Raw genomic sequence first — 14,249 nt, 5'->3', positions numbered from 1 at the left:
TTGTATACCTGTCATTTCATCTTAAATAACTTTTCCAATTACATTTACTCGTCGCATCTGTGGACGATCCTTCGTTCAGTATGTTCCTTGTCAGATTTATTCCATACAGGGGTTTACAGTGAGTTCATTGGAGTGTTGGTGTCATGGTGTGTAACTTGTGTGTAGGTGTATTTGGTTTGTAATGTGTTCCCCCAATGCTGTGATCGAAATTCAATTTATTTAACACTTTTCTGTTCTTCAGGGTCTCTAAAATGGCAGAGACCGCTGTCCGAAACTGCGGTCCTAAGCGCCCTGGGGTTGGTCTTGGTGTGATCATTGTTACAGATTCGCTAAATCCATGTTGTGTTCTCTTGGGTAAAAGAAAAGGTCCCGTTGGTAAAGGTGCCTACCAGTTGCCTGGTGGCCACATAGAGTTTGGGTAAGTGCACTTTTAACAAGACAATGGAAGAGATAGCTTAGCGAAATAGAATGTTATTGCAACTGCAATAAACGGCGATTACAACTCCTAAACGTGGAAAATCCCAAGTAGACCATAGACTACTAGCCCTAATACTCAAATTCATCGTACGTGTGTGTGTGTGCGGGTGTATGTTTATGTATGAAAAAAAGATACATTTTAGAAATACGTTTCTAAAAACTATGTTTTGAGGTTTACACTGTGACATTATACTTACACTGAGTGTATTATTATTTTGCTCTGTAGCTTTGTTAACACTGTGCACAGCAATGCTCATAAATCAACTTTTAATTTGAAATGTAAATATATCTATAAAAAAACACGTAAAAATAGCCTACATGTTCTTGGGGATGATGAAGGTGTTTGTTAACACCTGAATTGCTTTACCTGCCGTCAGAGAAACATGGGAGGAATGTGCACAGAGAGAGGTAATGGAGGAGGCAGGAGTGCATCTGAAGAACATCCACTATGCATCCGTGGCTAATTCTATCAAGCTAGAGGAGAATTACCACTACATCACCATCTTTATGCAGGGTGAACTGGACAGAGATCTCTCACAAGAGCCTATGAATATGGAACCAGAGAAGAATGAAGGTGCCTATGAGCCGTGATGTTTGTCAAGAAAATATATTTGTATAGTACCCTCCCACTCTGACCAACGAAGGGCGCTTGTGGATATGCCCAGTATTTACATTTTTACACTATAACTCTGTAGCTTACTCATGTGTGTTATGTGTGTACATTAAGCTTAACTCTGCGGACTGGTTTTGTAACTCATTACATTCCAGTACCTTGCAGCATCAGTACCAACAGACACACAGCTTAGTGTATATTGTGTACTTAGTTTTTGTAATGTGTTCATTTGTATTTTTTTTTCCAATGTTATGTAATGTTTTTACACAAACACTTTGTTGCAAACTTACACTTACTACCCAGTGCGCACAAGCTTTAAACATACTTATGACATAAGAGCTTTATATATCATTGACTATTACTACAGTCATCCATTTGGTGAATACTTTTATTATAAGTGACTATTAGAAGCCTCATCCTTTCTGCAAGGCAGATTGATAGCAGCAGTGTAGGATCTTAACGGCAATACCTGGGACTTAACATGACTTCTAACTCTTTTTAAGATAACAGCCTATAATAGTCACAATACAGTGTGGTTCCCAACGTACAGTTACAGTACAGTACAGTTCACCATGGTCTAGTAATCATATAGGTATTACTCAGACAGTCACAGATGATCTTGAACATCATTATAATGTCATCATAGTCACAGTATGATAAGAAAAAATAAATACGCACATGTATACACACACACACACACACACACACACAGGCTAGAGGGAGAGTTGTTTGTCTGCGGTGTTGTTTACAGCGCACTATAAACTGTATGTGCTCTTTTTAGGATGGAATTGGGTACGGTGGGACAACCTTCCCCCTGAAGAGCAGCTTTTCCTGCCTCTAGCCTGTCTAAGACAACAAGGATACCATCCATTTAAAGGACTTTCAAATGGGAAGTGAACGTTTGTAATTAGTCTTTTGAACGAGTTCCATATCCTTCAGGTTGTCAAAAAAAATGAATGTGTACACTGTCCATTAGGGGGTCTCGAAGCATGATTTGTGGTGTAAAAAATGAGCTACACTCCGCAACTTCAGGAGGAGCTCAGTAGCCTACCAAAAAAGACCGCCACAAGCAGTTCAGCTCCTCTAATGGAGGTTCTCCACTGAAACCTTTGTGAGACATAAGGTCTAAACTCCTGCACATAATCGTCAAATTGGGAACTTTTAAGAGTTCTTCAAATCGTCCATTAGCTTTTCAGAATATCCCACTTAACTTAGCATGAAAAGTGCCATCCAGGACATGCATGGGCTACTTTACAATGACCATAACCTTCACCCAGGAGAATTCCCCTGGTTTTGTGTGTGCTTGCCAACCTCATTCCTTTTCTACCGCTACCAGTTCTACATACTGTAGCTTCTGCTTTAATAATAAACATGTTTGGAGAAAGTAAGCTATGTGTGATCTATCATTAATTCAGATGCTGGAATATCTTAAATGTTAAGATATTCTATCATAGTTCGTGCACTAAGAACGTGAGAGACTTGAAGGATAAGGTCCACTGCTGATCTTATCTACTTCGATCAGGAAAGTTTGCCCCCTGGTGGTGACTTCGGTATTATGATCTCTTGCCTTGCTGTGTTCAAAATGCGTCATTGCTAGTCTGGGTACTTACAAGGGAGGTTGACCTACGTACGAGGAGAGATTTCGCCCGCTTATATTTTCCACAATGGTGAAATTAACGTTCAATGCTGCTCTTGGACAAAAGGACCTGAAGAAAGATGGGAAAGAGGAGGCACTGATCCCTACCGATTGTGTAAGTTTAACGTCAATGATTTTATTATTTCAACCTCTGTCGATGAACTGTGAAAACCGATTTGTGTGTGATTATGATTCAGGTAGCCTACACTGGAAAGCCATATCACACCAACCAACAGTGTTGTTGATTTAACGTTTACAATGCCTTTGCCACTATTTGAAAAATAAATGGTGAGCGCTGCTTAAACAAATCCATGGCCTCCATGAGTGTCGATTACATTGAGCTACGGTTTCGTCTTTCGAGTTGGTGTGAGACGAAATTATTTAGTGCACGCTTGTCCGTAATTTATGCAAAGTAGAACTAATGCAAGGAAGGTCTAACCCTTTTCATGCTAAAAGTTTGTGGCACTGTCCGGTTTGTTTTTGACCTGCATTGTCCAACACATAGTCTGTTTTGACTAATCCTAGGCTCTAAGAAAAATGGCTGACTACACAGAATGTACTCAGTCTTTCAGTTGCTCAAACACTGAGGGAAGTTGCAACCTAGTCGTTGACAAACATGTCGACTTGCTGGAAAACAATACAGTTGACCTGTGGTAATTGAGCACTTTCAGGTTACGAACATTTACACACGTAATATCGTGTTGTCCAAAGCTTCCCTTGGAATGTTTTCTTCTTCCTGGCAATGATCGAACAGATCTTAATCTGGAACGTTTTAGAGCATAGTGCAAAGACTAAAGGGAGATAGGTCTTCGCCTATGTCAGGTTTTACAAAATCAGGCTTTGTAAATATGACTTCCGATGACCCCGACTGTTTATATGCCGAGGTACAACGATGTTTCCCTTCTCTTCGCCTTTTGGGTTCGTTGTATAAGTATGGAGGGTGGAGGGTGGAGGGTGGCTGGATAAGTAGCATTCAAAGGCGGAAGTCGCGCAGTAGCTACGAGATCTGTGGTCTATAAATTGGTGCGTGAACATGTATTATAAGAATAATGAATCGAGGTGTCAGACTGTGTCTGATATGACACATCTTTGCCTTCTGTTCGTCTCTCTGACTTGGCACTTTGTTCGAAGTCCTTGCGTGGAGCCTTGAAATAGCACCATCTGTTGATGTTGCGATGGTGTGAATTTAGACGGTTTGGGCGTCGTTGTTAATTTGATGATACAAATGTCGTGTGAATCACGAGTAGATAAGATCAAAGTGGGTTTCATAATCTCAGAGAGGCAAAGATTTCGTGGGAGTATTGCAACAACTTCCGCTTCAAGTCGAGAGTCTGCGGGCAGATCTATAGAAAAAAGATTGTTGATGTGCTCAGTAAGACCTAACGAAACTTACTTGCTCCTATAAAACGGTGTAACCTAAACATGCCTTTATCTCAGCATGGGTTCAAAGTGCAGTGTCAATACGTAAACCATCCACACCCTCATAAGTTAATGGGTAGCCTGAATAACCTGCTGGGATCTTGATGACCTCCCTACAGTTGGGAAATCCCGTAATATTCTATCATACGAAAAGTGATTGGCCCTTTAGTAACATCCATCTGATCTTCTTTCTCCACCTGGTAGCTTCACCATCTCTTCTCTCTCCCCTCTGTGTCTTGAAAAGAAAAAAAAATACTTGTAACATGATGTCCTTTGGTGCTGAGAGCAATGATATGGTGAAGTGTAGAACTAGGTGGACCATTACAACATATTAGACAGCCAAGATGACTGTTTTTCCACAGAACTAGCCTAGTCATCAGCAGTAGGGAAAAGGGAAGGAAGCGAGATGGCTTACGAGAGCAGATTCTTAAGGAAGCAGTCGAGGCCAGGAGAGGTAAGGGCAGCATAAGCATGTTTCGGATGGTCTAACGTGAAGTGTGAGAGATTAAACGCTAATCTCCCATGGCAACGGTGGCCAGCCGGCAGGAGGTATTTTTATGCCATATCCCACAGAAGCTAGTTAGAGAGCGCTAGAAAGAGAGAACAACGACTGGCAAACCTACAGATATCTCTCAGTTTCCACCAACAAAGACAGTGAAATATGGAGAGAGAGAGAGAGAGAGAGAGTATGAAGGATAGAAAGACAGATAAACAGACCTACATATTATCAGAAGGATCAGAAACCCACAGAGTGACAAGCAAGCAGTCTGTAAGAATCAGATGAATTCTCTCAGAGGCAGGGTTTATTTAACAGGGTTACTGAGATGAGAAGAACAGGAAGGATCACTCTGTTCCAGCACACTATATTATCAAGGACAAAACCAATCACCCCAGTCCTTCTTCATATTTCACATGACATGCACTTTACGCAGTAACATTTGCAATTTGCATAATTTTTAATACAGTCAACAGGTGAGCGCCAACACATCAAAGGCCAACTGTGATCCTTGCGGTTGTTGGTCATGAGCCAACACCTCCCACGCGTAGGAAACCTTACACAGAGAGGGCTGTGGTGAGCATAATATACTATCCGGATGGTACGCTGAATTTTTGAGACTGTGAGTGAGTAAGCAAGCCTTAGGCCCTGTTTTGTGTGACCTTTCCTGGTTATTGGTTATTAGTGTGTGTGTGTGTGTGTGTGTGTGTGTGTGTGTGTGTGTGTGTGTGTGTGTGTGTGTGTGTGTGTGTGTGTGTGTGTGTGTGTGTGTGTGTGTGTGTGTGTGTGTGTGTGTGTGTGTGTGTGTGTGTGTGTGTGTGTGTGTGTGTGTGTGTGTGTGCTCCTATGATACGCACATTCATGTCTTATGTGGGTTCTGGAGCATGCAGCACAGCATGTATCGGCTTGCTTGTGTTGTGAGCTAAATGCTTAGCTTCAGAGCACACACACACTCTCTCACTCTCTCTCTCTCTCTCTCTCTCTCTCTCTCTCTCTCTCTCTCTCTCTTCTCTCCACCCCACTCTGTCTCCTCCTTTCTCTCTTTCTCTCACGCTCTCACTTGCACGCCCAGACACACTCTCACACACACCACCCACAAGACAGCTTGTCACCCTGGAGACCTGGAACTGACGCAATGCCTGTTTCACTGTTATACAAATCATAGCTCTGAAGCAGTTCTGGATATTCTTAAACAAAAAGTGAACGTGTGTGTGTGCGCGCGCGCAGTATTCATAGTCTTCTCTTGAAACTTGTCAGCTTAATGTTATGCCTAAATACAATACCTGCAGCAGGAAAACCCTGTTGCAAGACTTCTCTACAGCTTAGCAGACTGTAGGTCACATGGAAGGTTACAGTGAAGTGCTCCATTCCCTCTTGTAGCTGTGGGCTGTATTACAGTGTGCATCTGGTATAATTGAAGGTCGTAATTTGGTTGAACTGTGGCTGAGTGGGAACAATTATAGCCGTTACTGGCCCTGAAATGTTCTAGTCTTAACGGACGCCTCATGAAGACACAGCTTAATCTAGTTGTGAAGAATACACAGGAAAAGAGAGCCATGGTTAATGGTGCCCTTGTGAGTATGTTGTGGGTGGAAAACTCGTCTTGTCTCCTGGGTGGGTTTCGCTGCGTTCCATGGCCAAAGTGTCATCATCTTGGTTCCAGGCATGTTCCCTCTTCTCAAAATACTACGGCCAATAGTCTTGCTGTGTGATAACCGTGTTAATGAGACCCTCGGATACCTTAGTAAAGCCTTATAAGCAAAGTAAGAAACCTTTTAGAAAACGAAAGAACAGAAAGGTATGTTGTCGCACACTGTCTATTGTCTGTAGTTTTCCTAAAGGTTAAATAAACCCAGTGACCCAGAAATGATAAACAGTTGTTGGGCACCCTGGCCCGAAGGGACAGCCTCCTTCTGTGGAGGTTTTCCACGGTGGAGGGAGAGAGAAAGGGACAGAAGAGATGTGCCATGATGATACTGTGTGCCTGGGAAATGAGCTCATTGTTGCATGTTATTGCTGGTACTATTACCAACATGGGCTTTGTTGATGACCGTTATCATAGCAGTGACATAAACAGCCTAAATTTCGTTAAGGTCCACTGTAGCTTGTTAAGGACTCACCAAGGTGTGTTACTTCACCTAATATACAAAATAAAAGACACTGAAAACATCTGCTGGGATGGTATTTTGACAGTAAAGGGGGGTGAATTTGTTGGTTTGTGTGTGTGTGTCTCAATGGGGACATTCAGTGCTTCCTCTCTGAGCGGCCCTAAATGTGTTTTGCTTCCCCTTTTGAGCCAAGTCACCATTGTTTTGACTTTCCTCGAAGCCCTTCGTCAGTGATACTGAAACTGCAAACACCTCATAGTGAACATTTCTGTGAGCATTTTACACAAGTGTCACAAGTTTCACTTATGGTTGCGGTAGCCATAAGCAAACATCGCACTGATGAATCAAAATAACATTGTTTCCGTTCCACGCCATAACTTTCACCATATTACCAACCGATGTTCTGCTCGTCAAGTGTGTGTGTGTGTGAGTGTGTGTGAGTGTGTGTGTGTGTGTGTGTGTGTTTTTCAGTTTGTCTCTAGAGATATGACCCTGCCAGCATCTCCCAAACAAGTCCTTTGTTTTGGACGAAACACTTCAGTAAACAGCCCTCAACATGTACCCCGCCCTCATCAGTGCATGCACACGTACACACACACACGTACACACACACACGTACACACACACACGTACACACACACACGTACACGTACACACACACGTACACACACACACACACACACACACACACTCAGTCATAGACACGTACACAGATGCAACACTTGGCAATAATGCACTCAACCTACAGCAGCCCTTACTCCCTCAGAGACTTTGAACCGCAGTTGGAGTGTGTCAGTGACTCATGTGAATCCTGTCGCTGGATTGGGTGAGGACTAAACTCCCCCCGCCCCCCCCCCCCCCCCCACCTCCAACCATCTCTGCCACCAAACTGCTATCTTCACAAACATACATGTTCACTGGCCCTTCTCAAAGCAGAAGGGAAACCTTCACCACTGTAGGATTCAGACTGAGGGCCGTATTGCCGTCAGCAATCAGTGGGGGGAATTTCTCTCCTCTCCACTCCTCTCTGGCTTTTTTTCTGCGGTGCTTTAGACGTAATTGCCGCGGGGCTCTTTCTTAACGCCTACACACTGGTGCCATCGCGTGGGTGGAGGAACAGACCAATGCAATGAGCCGAGAGAGGGCGAGGAGTGAGAGAGACTTAAAGTGAAAGAATGGCGGATGCATGGGAACGGGAAAGAGTCAAGTTTGTAGGAGGGAGGGGGGGGGGGGGAACAAAATGGAGGAAGTAGTTGGAACGGTAGGGAGGAGGTTGAGCATCTGTGGAAGGAAAGCAAGAGTGAAGGAGCAAAGCCCGGATGAGATGCAGAGCGCGGCGTAGAGATAATCTAGCCAGGGAGCGTGCGCAGCGTGTGTAAGATCAGCGGAGAGGTCAAACTGAGTCGAAACGGGATGAAAGGCTGGATTAACGGCGTGTGTGCATGCGTGTTACATAAGACCTGCAGCTCATTGTCTCTGGCAGCTGAGAGGAGAGGGTATCTGCACCCAAGAGATCAAACACAACCAGCAGCTGATGTCACTATGCACAGGGATGCGGCTCACACCTGGCATGCATTAACACCAGATCAGAGCTTCAGATCTGCTGAGGGGGTCGACAGCTCTCCTTAATGACTGGACGCAAGAAAGTGAATAGACAAGATTCTCAAGAGGGGACCTTTTAAATCTGTACAAGTAACTGTAGGACATGAATAGCAATCGCAAATTGCACCTGTTGGGTCGGACAGGGTTAGCATTAGGCTAAGTATGCTAATGACAAGTCGGCCTTAGGCTGAGTAGAGTATTACTGCATAAAGGTAGCCGTACTAATAAACGACTTGTTTTTTCTGCTTCTTTGTTTTCTCCCCCTCTCTCTACTTGTCTCGCCCCTCCTTCCCCCCTCTCTATCTCTCTCTGCAGGATGTTGAGGAGGGTGTGCGTGTCCGTCAGCAGTCCCGAGCCTGGTGCTGGTGCATGTGTCTGGGCCTGGCACTGCTGCTCTCCGGGGTGGTTGTAGGTGGAGCGTACCTGTTCAAGTACTACCATGCGGTAAGAGCGAGCACTGACCACACACACACACACACACACACACAAACACACACACACACCATACATAACTCTGCCCTGCTATGCCGCAACATTTGCCCCGGTGGTAATTGTAAGGTTTTCCCTTTTCAGGCGGTAGGGCGCATGGATGATAATTTCCTAATAAAAGCCCATCTGAATGTGGGAGCAGGTGGTGGTGATGAGTATGATGATTTCCATGAGGTTTGTGTGGGTCCTCCTGCAGGTTTATCGCAATATTCACCTGCTACAACCAAAGGCCATGTTTACATGCACATCCACATCGCCTATGCAGCCCTCTATTCACTCTGATTTGTTGACGTAACGTTGGTGTACTTTCCGAAAGGCCTAAAACCCTGTTGAGTAAGCAGATCGGTGACATAATGATGCCTAGCATACTCTTAGAAACTAAATTTAAACGTAAATATTTCTTATTCCAGATATAGTAGATGCAATATGCCATCCACTTTAAAACTTAATCACTTGTTTCAGAGAAACTACTACTGCTGAAATACTCGAAGTGTCGAGAATTATTTGCCAAAACTGAATTAGCCCTAACTGTATATCTAGCAGGGGTTTATACCCCCACTGTGTGATAGGACAGAATTCCGTGAAGCTAAAAAAAAAATTTGCTGCAAGTGCGAATTTAGCACGGTAGTCAGAGCTGCGTGGTCGAACACCTCATGCCTGGAAACCTCAAAATACGAAAGCACTGATGTCAGCATGACTGCCGCAGCAGCAGTCTCATCCACAAGACCTTGTGGCTGACACACCTGCCCCCAGAATCAGTAGATTGAACATGTTCGTCGTATCTCGTGTGTCGTTATAAACACCAGCTAATCAGGCTCATCAATGAGCTGACATGAATAGTATATTTTTAAAGTTTAAGCAAGTTAGGCATATAAAGATTCAAATCAAATGAGAAGAAAAAAAAAAACATCCTTTGTGATCTATTATCAAGATCTTTGCTAGAGCTGTGGGTTGCATCTGACTGGTGCAAAACATGAAACCACTAGTTTTATTGTGTATCTAAGTCCGTCTTTCATAGCTGTCAAATAGCAGGGAAACCATGCGCCAGCAGTAAAAGACAATAACTTCAACCATTTCCCATCACTGATATGTAATGTGCATGTAAACAGGGCCGATAATGCAGCTTCTTCTGATTATATTCATGATGATGGATGATGATGATAATGATGATTTACGTGCCTCCCAATGCTTTTGAACCTGTTGGCTTCTGTATTGCTACCAGATTTCTGTCTTCTGTCCACTGGGACCAAACGCGCTGCTGATGAATTACTCCGCTTTCATTGCACTGCGAAAGATTTGGGACAATTCATGAAAGATTTAAACTGTTAATGCTGGAGAAGATGGATGGGTAGGAGGAGGGGGAGAAGCTAGTGGTTCAGATGTTTCATGAACCTGATTTTCATTGATCTCTCTCTCTCTCTGACTGACTATCCCCCTTTCTTCTTCTCCTCTCAGGAGGGCCCTGTGTACTTCTGCGGAGTTGACTACATGGAGGAGGACTACATGATCCCTGAGGAGGAGGTGGCCATCCCTGAGGACCTGCCGTCTCAGCTGCGCCGTATCCAGGAGACCGTGCGCTTCCTCGAGGACGACGAGGTGGAGTTCATCAACGTGCCCGTGCCCGAGTTCAGCAACAGTGACCCCGCAGACATCGTCCACGACTTCAACAGGGTGAGAGAGCACAGACACATGCTCACAACACACAGAGGAAGGTCCATGTGTTTTTCACACATTTAGTTCCCTTTGAATAAAGCACACTCTTTGAGTGGACAGGTGGCATAGTACCTTTTCAGCTGCACTTATTCTTATTATATACACAATATAACACTTATTTACTCTGAAGGAACCTTGGGGCATTTCCCAATGATATGCTTTCAAGTTCAGTCTCTAACTCTAGCAAAATGTAATAACTATATGGCCATTGATATCTATTTATGTATAGCAATATGTTGGCAAATTTTGTTAAGTAATACATTTTCTGACTCAGCGTCTGACTGCCTACCTGGACCTCAACCTGAACAAATGCTATGTGATCCCTCTCAACACCTCCATCGTCATGCCACCCAAAGACTTCCTGGAGCTGCTCGTCAACATTAAGGTACATCAGGTCACCAGGCCTCATTAAATTCAGGGAAGAGATGGCCTGCCTGCTGTGATATGTGTGCATACGTGTGTGTGTGTGTGTGTCTATATGCAGTATGCTGCTACTTTATAGGTATTTCTGTGTGTGATGAAACTTGATTCGGGCTTGTGTAAAGCCCACTTAACAAACCCCACTTTTGACCAGTGTTGGCACCTGTGGTCTTCATGCCTGAAGTTAAGGCGTAGATTAACGGCGGTAACAGTTCTGAGGGCAGAACTGTTTGTGTGTGTGTGTGTGTGTGTGTGTGTGTGTGTGTGTGTGTGTGTATACCTCACTGTCCATGTTGCCTCCAGAGACACAGGGTTACATGTGTGTCTCTTCCTTCATCAGGCGGGAACCTATCTGCCCCAGTCCTACCTGGTGCATGAGCAGATGATCGTGACTGAGAGGCTTGACAACGTGGAGCAGCTGGGATACTTCATCTACAGCCTGTGCAAAGGCAAGGACACCTACAAGCTGCAGAGGAGAGATACTGTGATTGGTGAGTAATCACACACACACACACACACACACACACAATAAACTCATAACGTTTTCATGGGGAACATTCCAAGATCTTGAGCTTGTACGGTGTTCCACTGTTTTGACTGAAAATATAGTGAATGTTTTTTTATATACATCACTTGAATTTATAAAAAAAAATGTTGACACATTTGCTGATGTAGTAGTCCACAGTAACCTTGCCTTAACCACCCCTACCGTCCTTTGGAACATCGCTGACTGAGGGTGCAAATGTGCTGTTCTGTCACCAACCACAGGCATGCAGAAGCGCGAAGCCCTCGACTGCTTCAAGATCCGCCACTTCGAGAACAAGTTTGTGGTGGAAACCCAGATCTGCACCCCGTAAAGGGGAGACGACAGGCGGCACCCGCCGCCGCCAACACAGAAACCACTTTCTGCTCAGTTCCACTCGAGTGCAGTGAAATTACAATATTTTAGCCCCTCTTTCCTTTAGAGCTGTTCCTGTTTCCTGTCTGGTGGTGGTCCGAGTTATTGTTTATTTTTTTTTTTGTTGCATTTTTTTTCTGTTGCCGCGACAGCAGCAGCCAGTAGCCAGCGTGAGCCAGGGAGGGGTTGTGTCCAAGTATGTAGAAGACGCTTTGTCTCCCTCTTTTCCATCTCTTAGCAATATTAAAGCGAAAGACAAAAAGCTGTTTTCTGACATTTTTTTTTTTATGTTTAAAAAAAAAAAAAAAAAGTAATCTTTTCTTGAGTGAAACGTTGTCCATGCTTTTTGGATGTTTTTAAAATGTAAAAAGAAATCCTTTTGCCCCAAAGCTACACTGCTGTGGAAAGAGAGAATGAAGGTATGATGAACGATTCGACAATAACACATTCAGTAATTTAAAAACAGGCCTTTTCCGAGTGTATTTTTGGTAAGTAATAAGAAAAGCGCTTGGTCTGCGATAAAATCTAAACTGTGAAGCTTCCTCACAGCTGACCTCACCATATGACTTACTGGAAAACTTACTGGCTTATTGAAAGCTAAGAAATATAGCCACTCATGAACATATTAAATACTTGCATAGAGAATTAGTTTTTGTACTAGTGACACTTGGTATCAAGATGATGTAGTTTAGGGCAATCTTTTTTTACAGTTATTTCTGCTGTATGTATTAATACACTGCACAATGCTATGTTTGTTTCCTTAACAGAAATCAAGCGAGAGCACGTTCTCTTGAAACAGAGGACCTATGAGAATTGCTTAACAAATCCCAATGTCTAGATATTTAAACAAATTTATATGTAGAGAAGCACATTTGTAAACAAATATCAGACGGTTGCAATATTTAATGTTAAAAAAAAATCTTAAATTCAGTTTTGTAATAAGATGAGCATTATGGGTTTTCTCTTAAGGATATACATCATACAGAGGTCTGGTAACTGAAAAATCTGTTAAACTAACCTGTGTACAGTATAGCCTCTGTGTGAATGAGACTAACAGCACAATTAAAGCACCAATGTTTAAAGTGAATTCTCTGGTATCTCTTTTCTGTTTACTTCTGACATGTTTCCCTCACATTCCAATATAAAGCACATTGTTGAAACGGGGAGCCTGGACACAGATCAATATTTCCAACAGATTTAATTTTATTGTTCCTCTTGTAGCAAGTTGATTCCCACATCTTGTGAACTGGTCTTCAACTCAAGCCTTATACTAACCCGGACACAAGTACAGAAGTTGGGGTTTTCTTTGGATGGGGCCCTGGGGCTTTTGGGGGAGTGTAGTTTTGGGCTTCGGCCACAAGGAGGCCGTCTGGTCACTTCAATCATTTAAGAGCAAAAGGGATCAACTAAACGGGTTGTGGTCGAATAGCCAAAACATAATTTTGTCCTATCCTAACTACTTTTCCGTGACCTTCATGGACATCGTCTAAAGGTCAAGGAAAGATATTAAGGGGAATTTATAATGACTATGGCATAGACAACCGCAGCACTAAGAGAATGCGACTGCAATTACACTCAGACACTAAGCTACGTTGCCTTATTATGCGATGGAAGATGTTTCTTGTTCCCTATGCTTAAACAGATAAGAAAGGATGCATTAAAGCCCCCTTTCCATTAACATTTAGATAATTCAATCAGCTCTCATCAAGGCTGCCACTGGTCATTTCACTCAGTTAGGAACCTTCCTAAGCAAAAAAGACGACTATTCGACCACAGCCTAGGTCTTCTCTCTTCTTGCTCACTCCTACCTTCCAACTGTCCCTCTAGTCCTTCCCTGTCCTTGGACATCTCATCGCACCTTTCTTCCTTTCATATCCGCTGCTGAAATGTTAAGATTGGGTGGGAATTGGGGCAAGGTAATGAGGCTCTGGGTGAAAAGTAAGGGGAGCTATAATTCAAGGTATGAAGGCAGCGATGCAAACCCAAGGCCCCATTTCAAACAAACATTTGAGTGTGTATTTCCTCCGGTCCCGGTCGCATTTTCTCCTAGAGCTCTGATCTTTAAGATGCACGACAAAACAATGTTGCCCATCATCATGTTTCGTAGCGTCTATCCTTTGTGTATACAGATCAGTGTTCAGGCAGAAGGCAAGGAGACAGATGAGGACGCGGAGAAACTGAGCCGTGTTCCGCCCGGAAGAGAGGGCAAATTCACACCTATCAGGAAAAACTAAAGAAAAAAAAAAAGAACCTCACAAAGATAATCGACATGCAAAGACTCACAAGTCACAGGTCCACAAACTCTCATTTAAAGAAAAGAAAAAAAAAAGATAACAAACGTAAACTTAACACACATATCCAGAGACGGTGAAATAACC

The 14,249-nt window shown here is 43.4% G+C and overlaps 2 protein-coding genes across 2 annotated transcripts; both read left to right on the top strand.

Annotated features, from left to right (window-relative positions):
- Nucleotides 1-241: 241 nt before the first annotated feature.
- On the top strand, nt 242-2,231 carry nudt15 (nudix (nucleoside diphosphate linked moiety X)-type motif 15). The gene is made up of 3 exons (XM_080833971.1): nt 242-418; nt 855-1,051; nt 1,872-2,231. Exons 1-3 carry the CDS (start codon nt 252-254, stop codon nt 1,985-1,987), a joined length of 480 nt encoding a protein of 159 aa, XP_080690097.1. The 5' UTR covers nt 242-251; the 3' UTR covers nt 1,988-2,231.
- Nucleotides 2,232-2,694: 463 nt separating this feature from the next.
- Nucleotides 2,695-12,958, top strand: itm2ba (integral membrane protein 2Ba). The gene is made up of 6 exons (XM_080834973.1): nt 2,695-2,841; nt 8,667-8,795; nt 10,296-10,511; nt 10,828-10,938; nt 11,314-11,464; nt 11,742-12,958. Exons 1-6 carry the CDS (start codon nt 2,755-2,757, stop codon nt 11,828-11,830), a joined length of 783 nt encoding a protein of 260 aa, XP_080691099.1. The 5' UTR covers nt 2,695-2,754; the 3' UTR covers nt 11,831-12,958.
- Nucleotides 12,959-14,249: the final 1,291 nt, after the last annotated feature.

Source organism: Sprattus sprattus (assembly GCF_963457725.1).
Source record: "Sprattus sprattus genome assembly, chromosome: 3".
NCBI lineage: Eukaryota > Metazoa > Chordata > Actinopteri > Clupeiformes > Clupeidae > Sprattus > Sprattus sprattus.
Note: the sequence above shows the minus strand (reverse complement) of the source record. Positions and strands in the feature narration are given on the sequence as shown.

Coding starts and splice junctions, on each gene's coding strand:
- nudt15 (XM_080833971.1), top strand. CDS start 252: ATGGCAGAGACCGCTGTCCGAAACTGCGGTCCTAAGCGCCCTGGGGTT. Junction 419..854: donor GGTGGCCACATAGAGTTTGG/GTAAGTGCACTT, acceptor ACCTGCCGTCAG/AGAAACATGGGAGGAATGTG. Junction 1,052..1,871: donor GGAACCAGAGAAGAATGAAG/GTGCCTATGAGC, acceptor TGCTCTTTTTAG/GATGGAATTGGGTACGGTGG.
- itm2ba (XM_080834973.1), top strand. CDS start 2,755: ATGGTGAAATTAACGTTCAATGCTGCTCTTGGACAAAAGGACCTGAAG. Junction 2,842..8,666: donor CACTGATCCCTACCGATTGT/GTAAGTTTAACG, acceptor CTCTCTCTGCAG/GATGTTGAGGAGGGTGTGCG. Junction 8,796..10,295: donor TGTTCAAGTACTACCATGCG/GTAAGAGCGAGC, acceptor TTCTCCTCTCAG/GAGGGCCCTGTGTACTTCTG.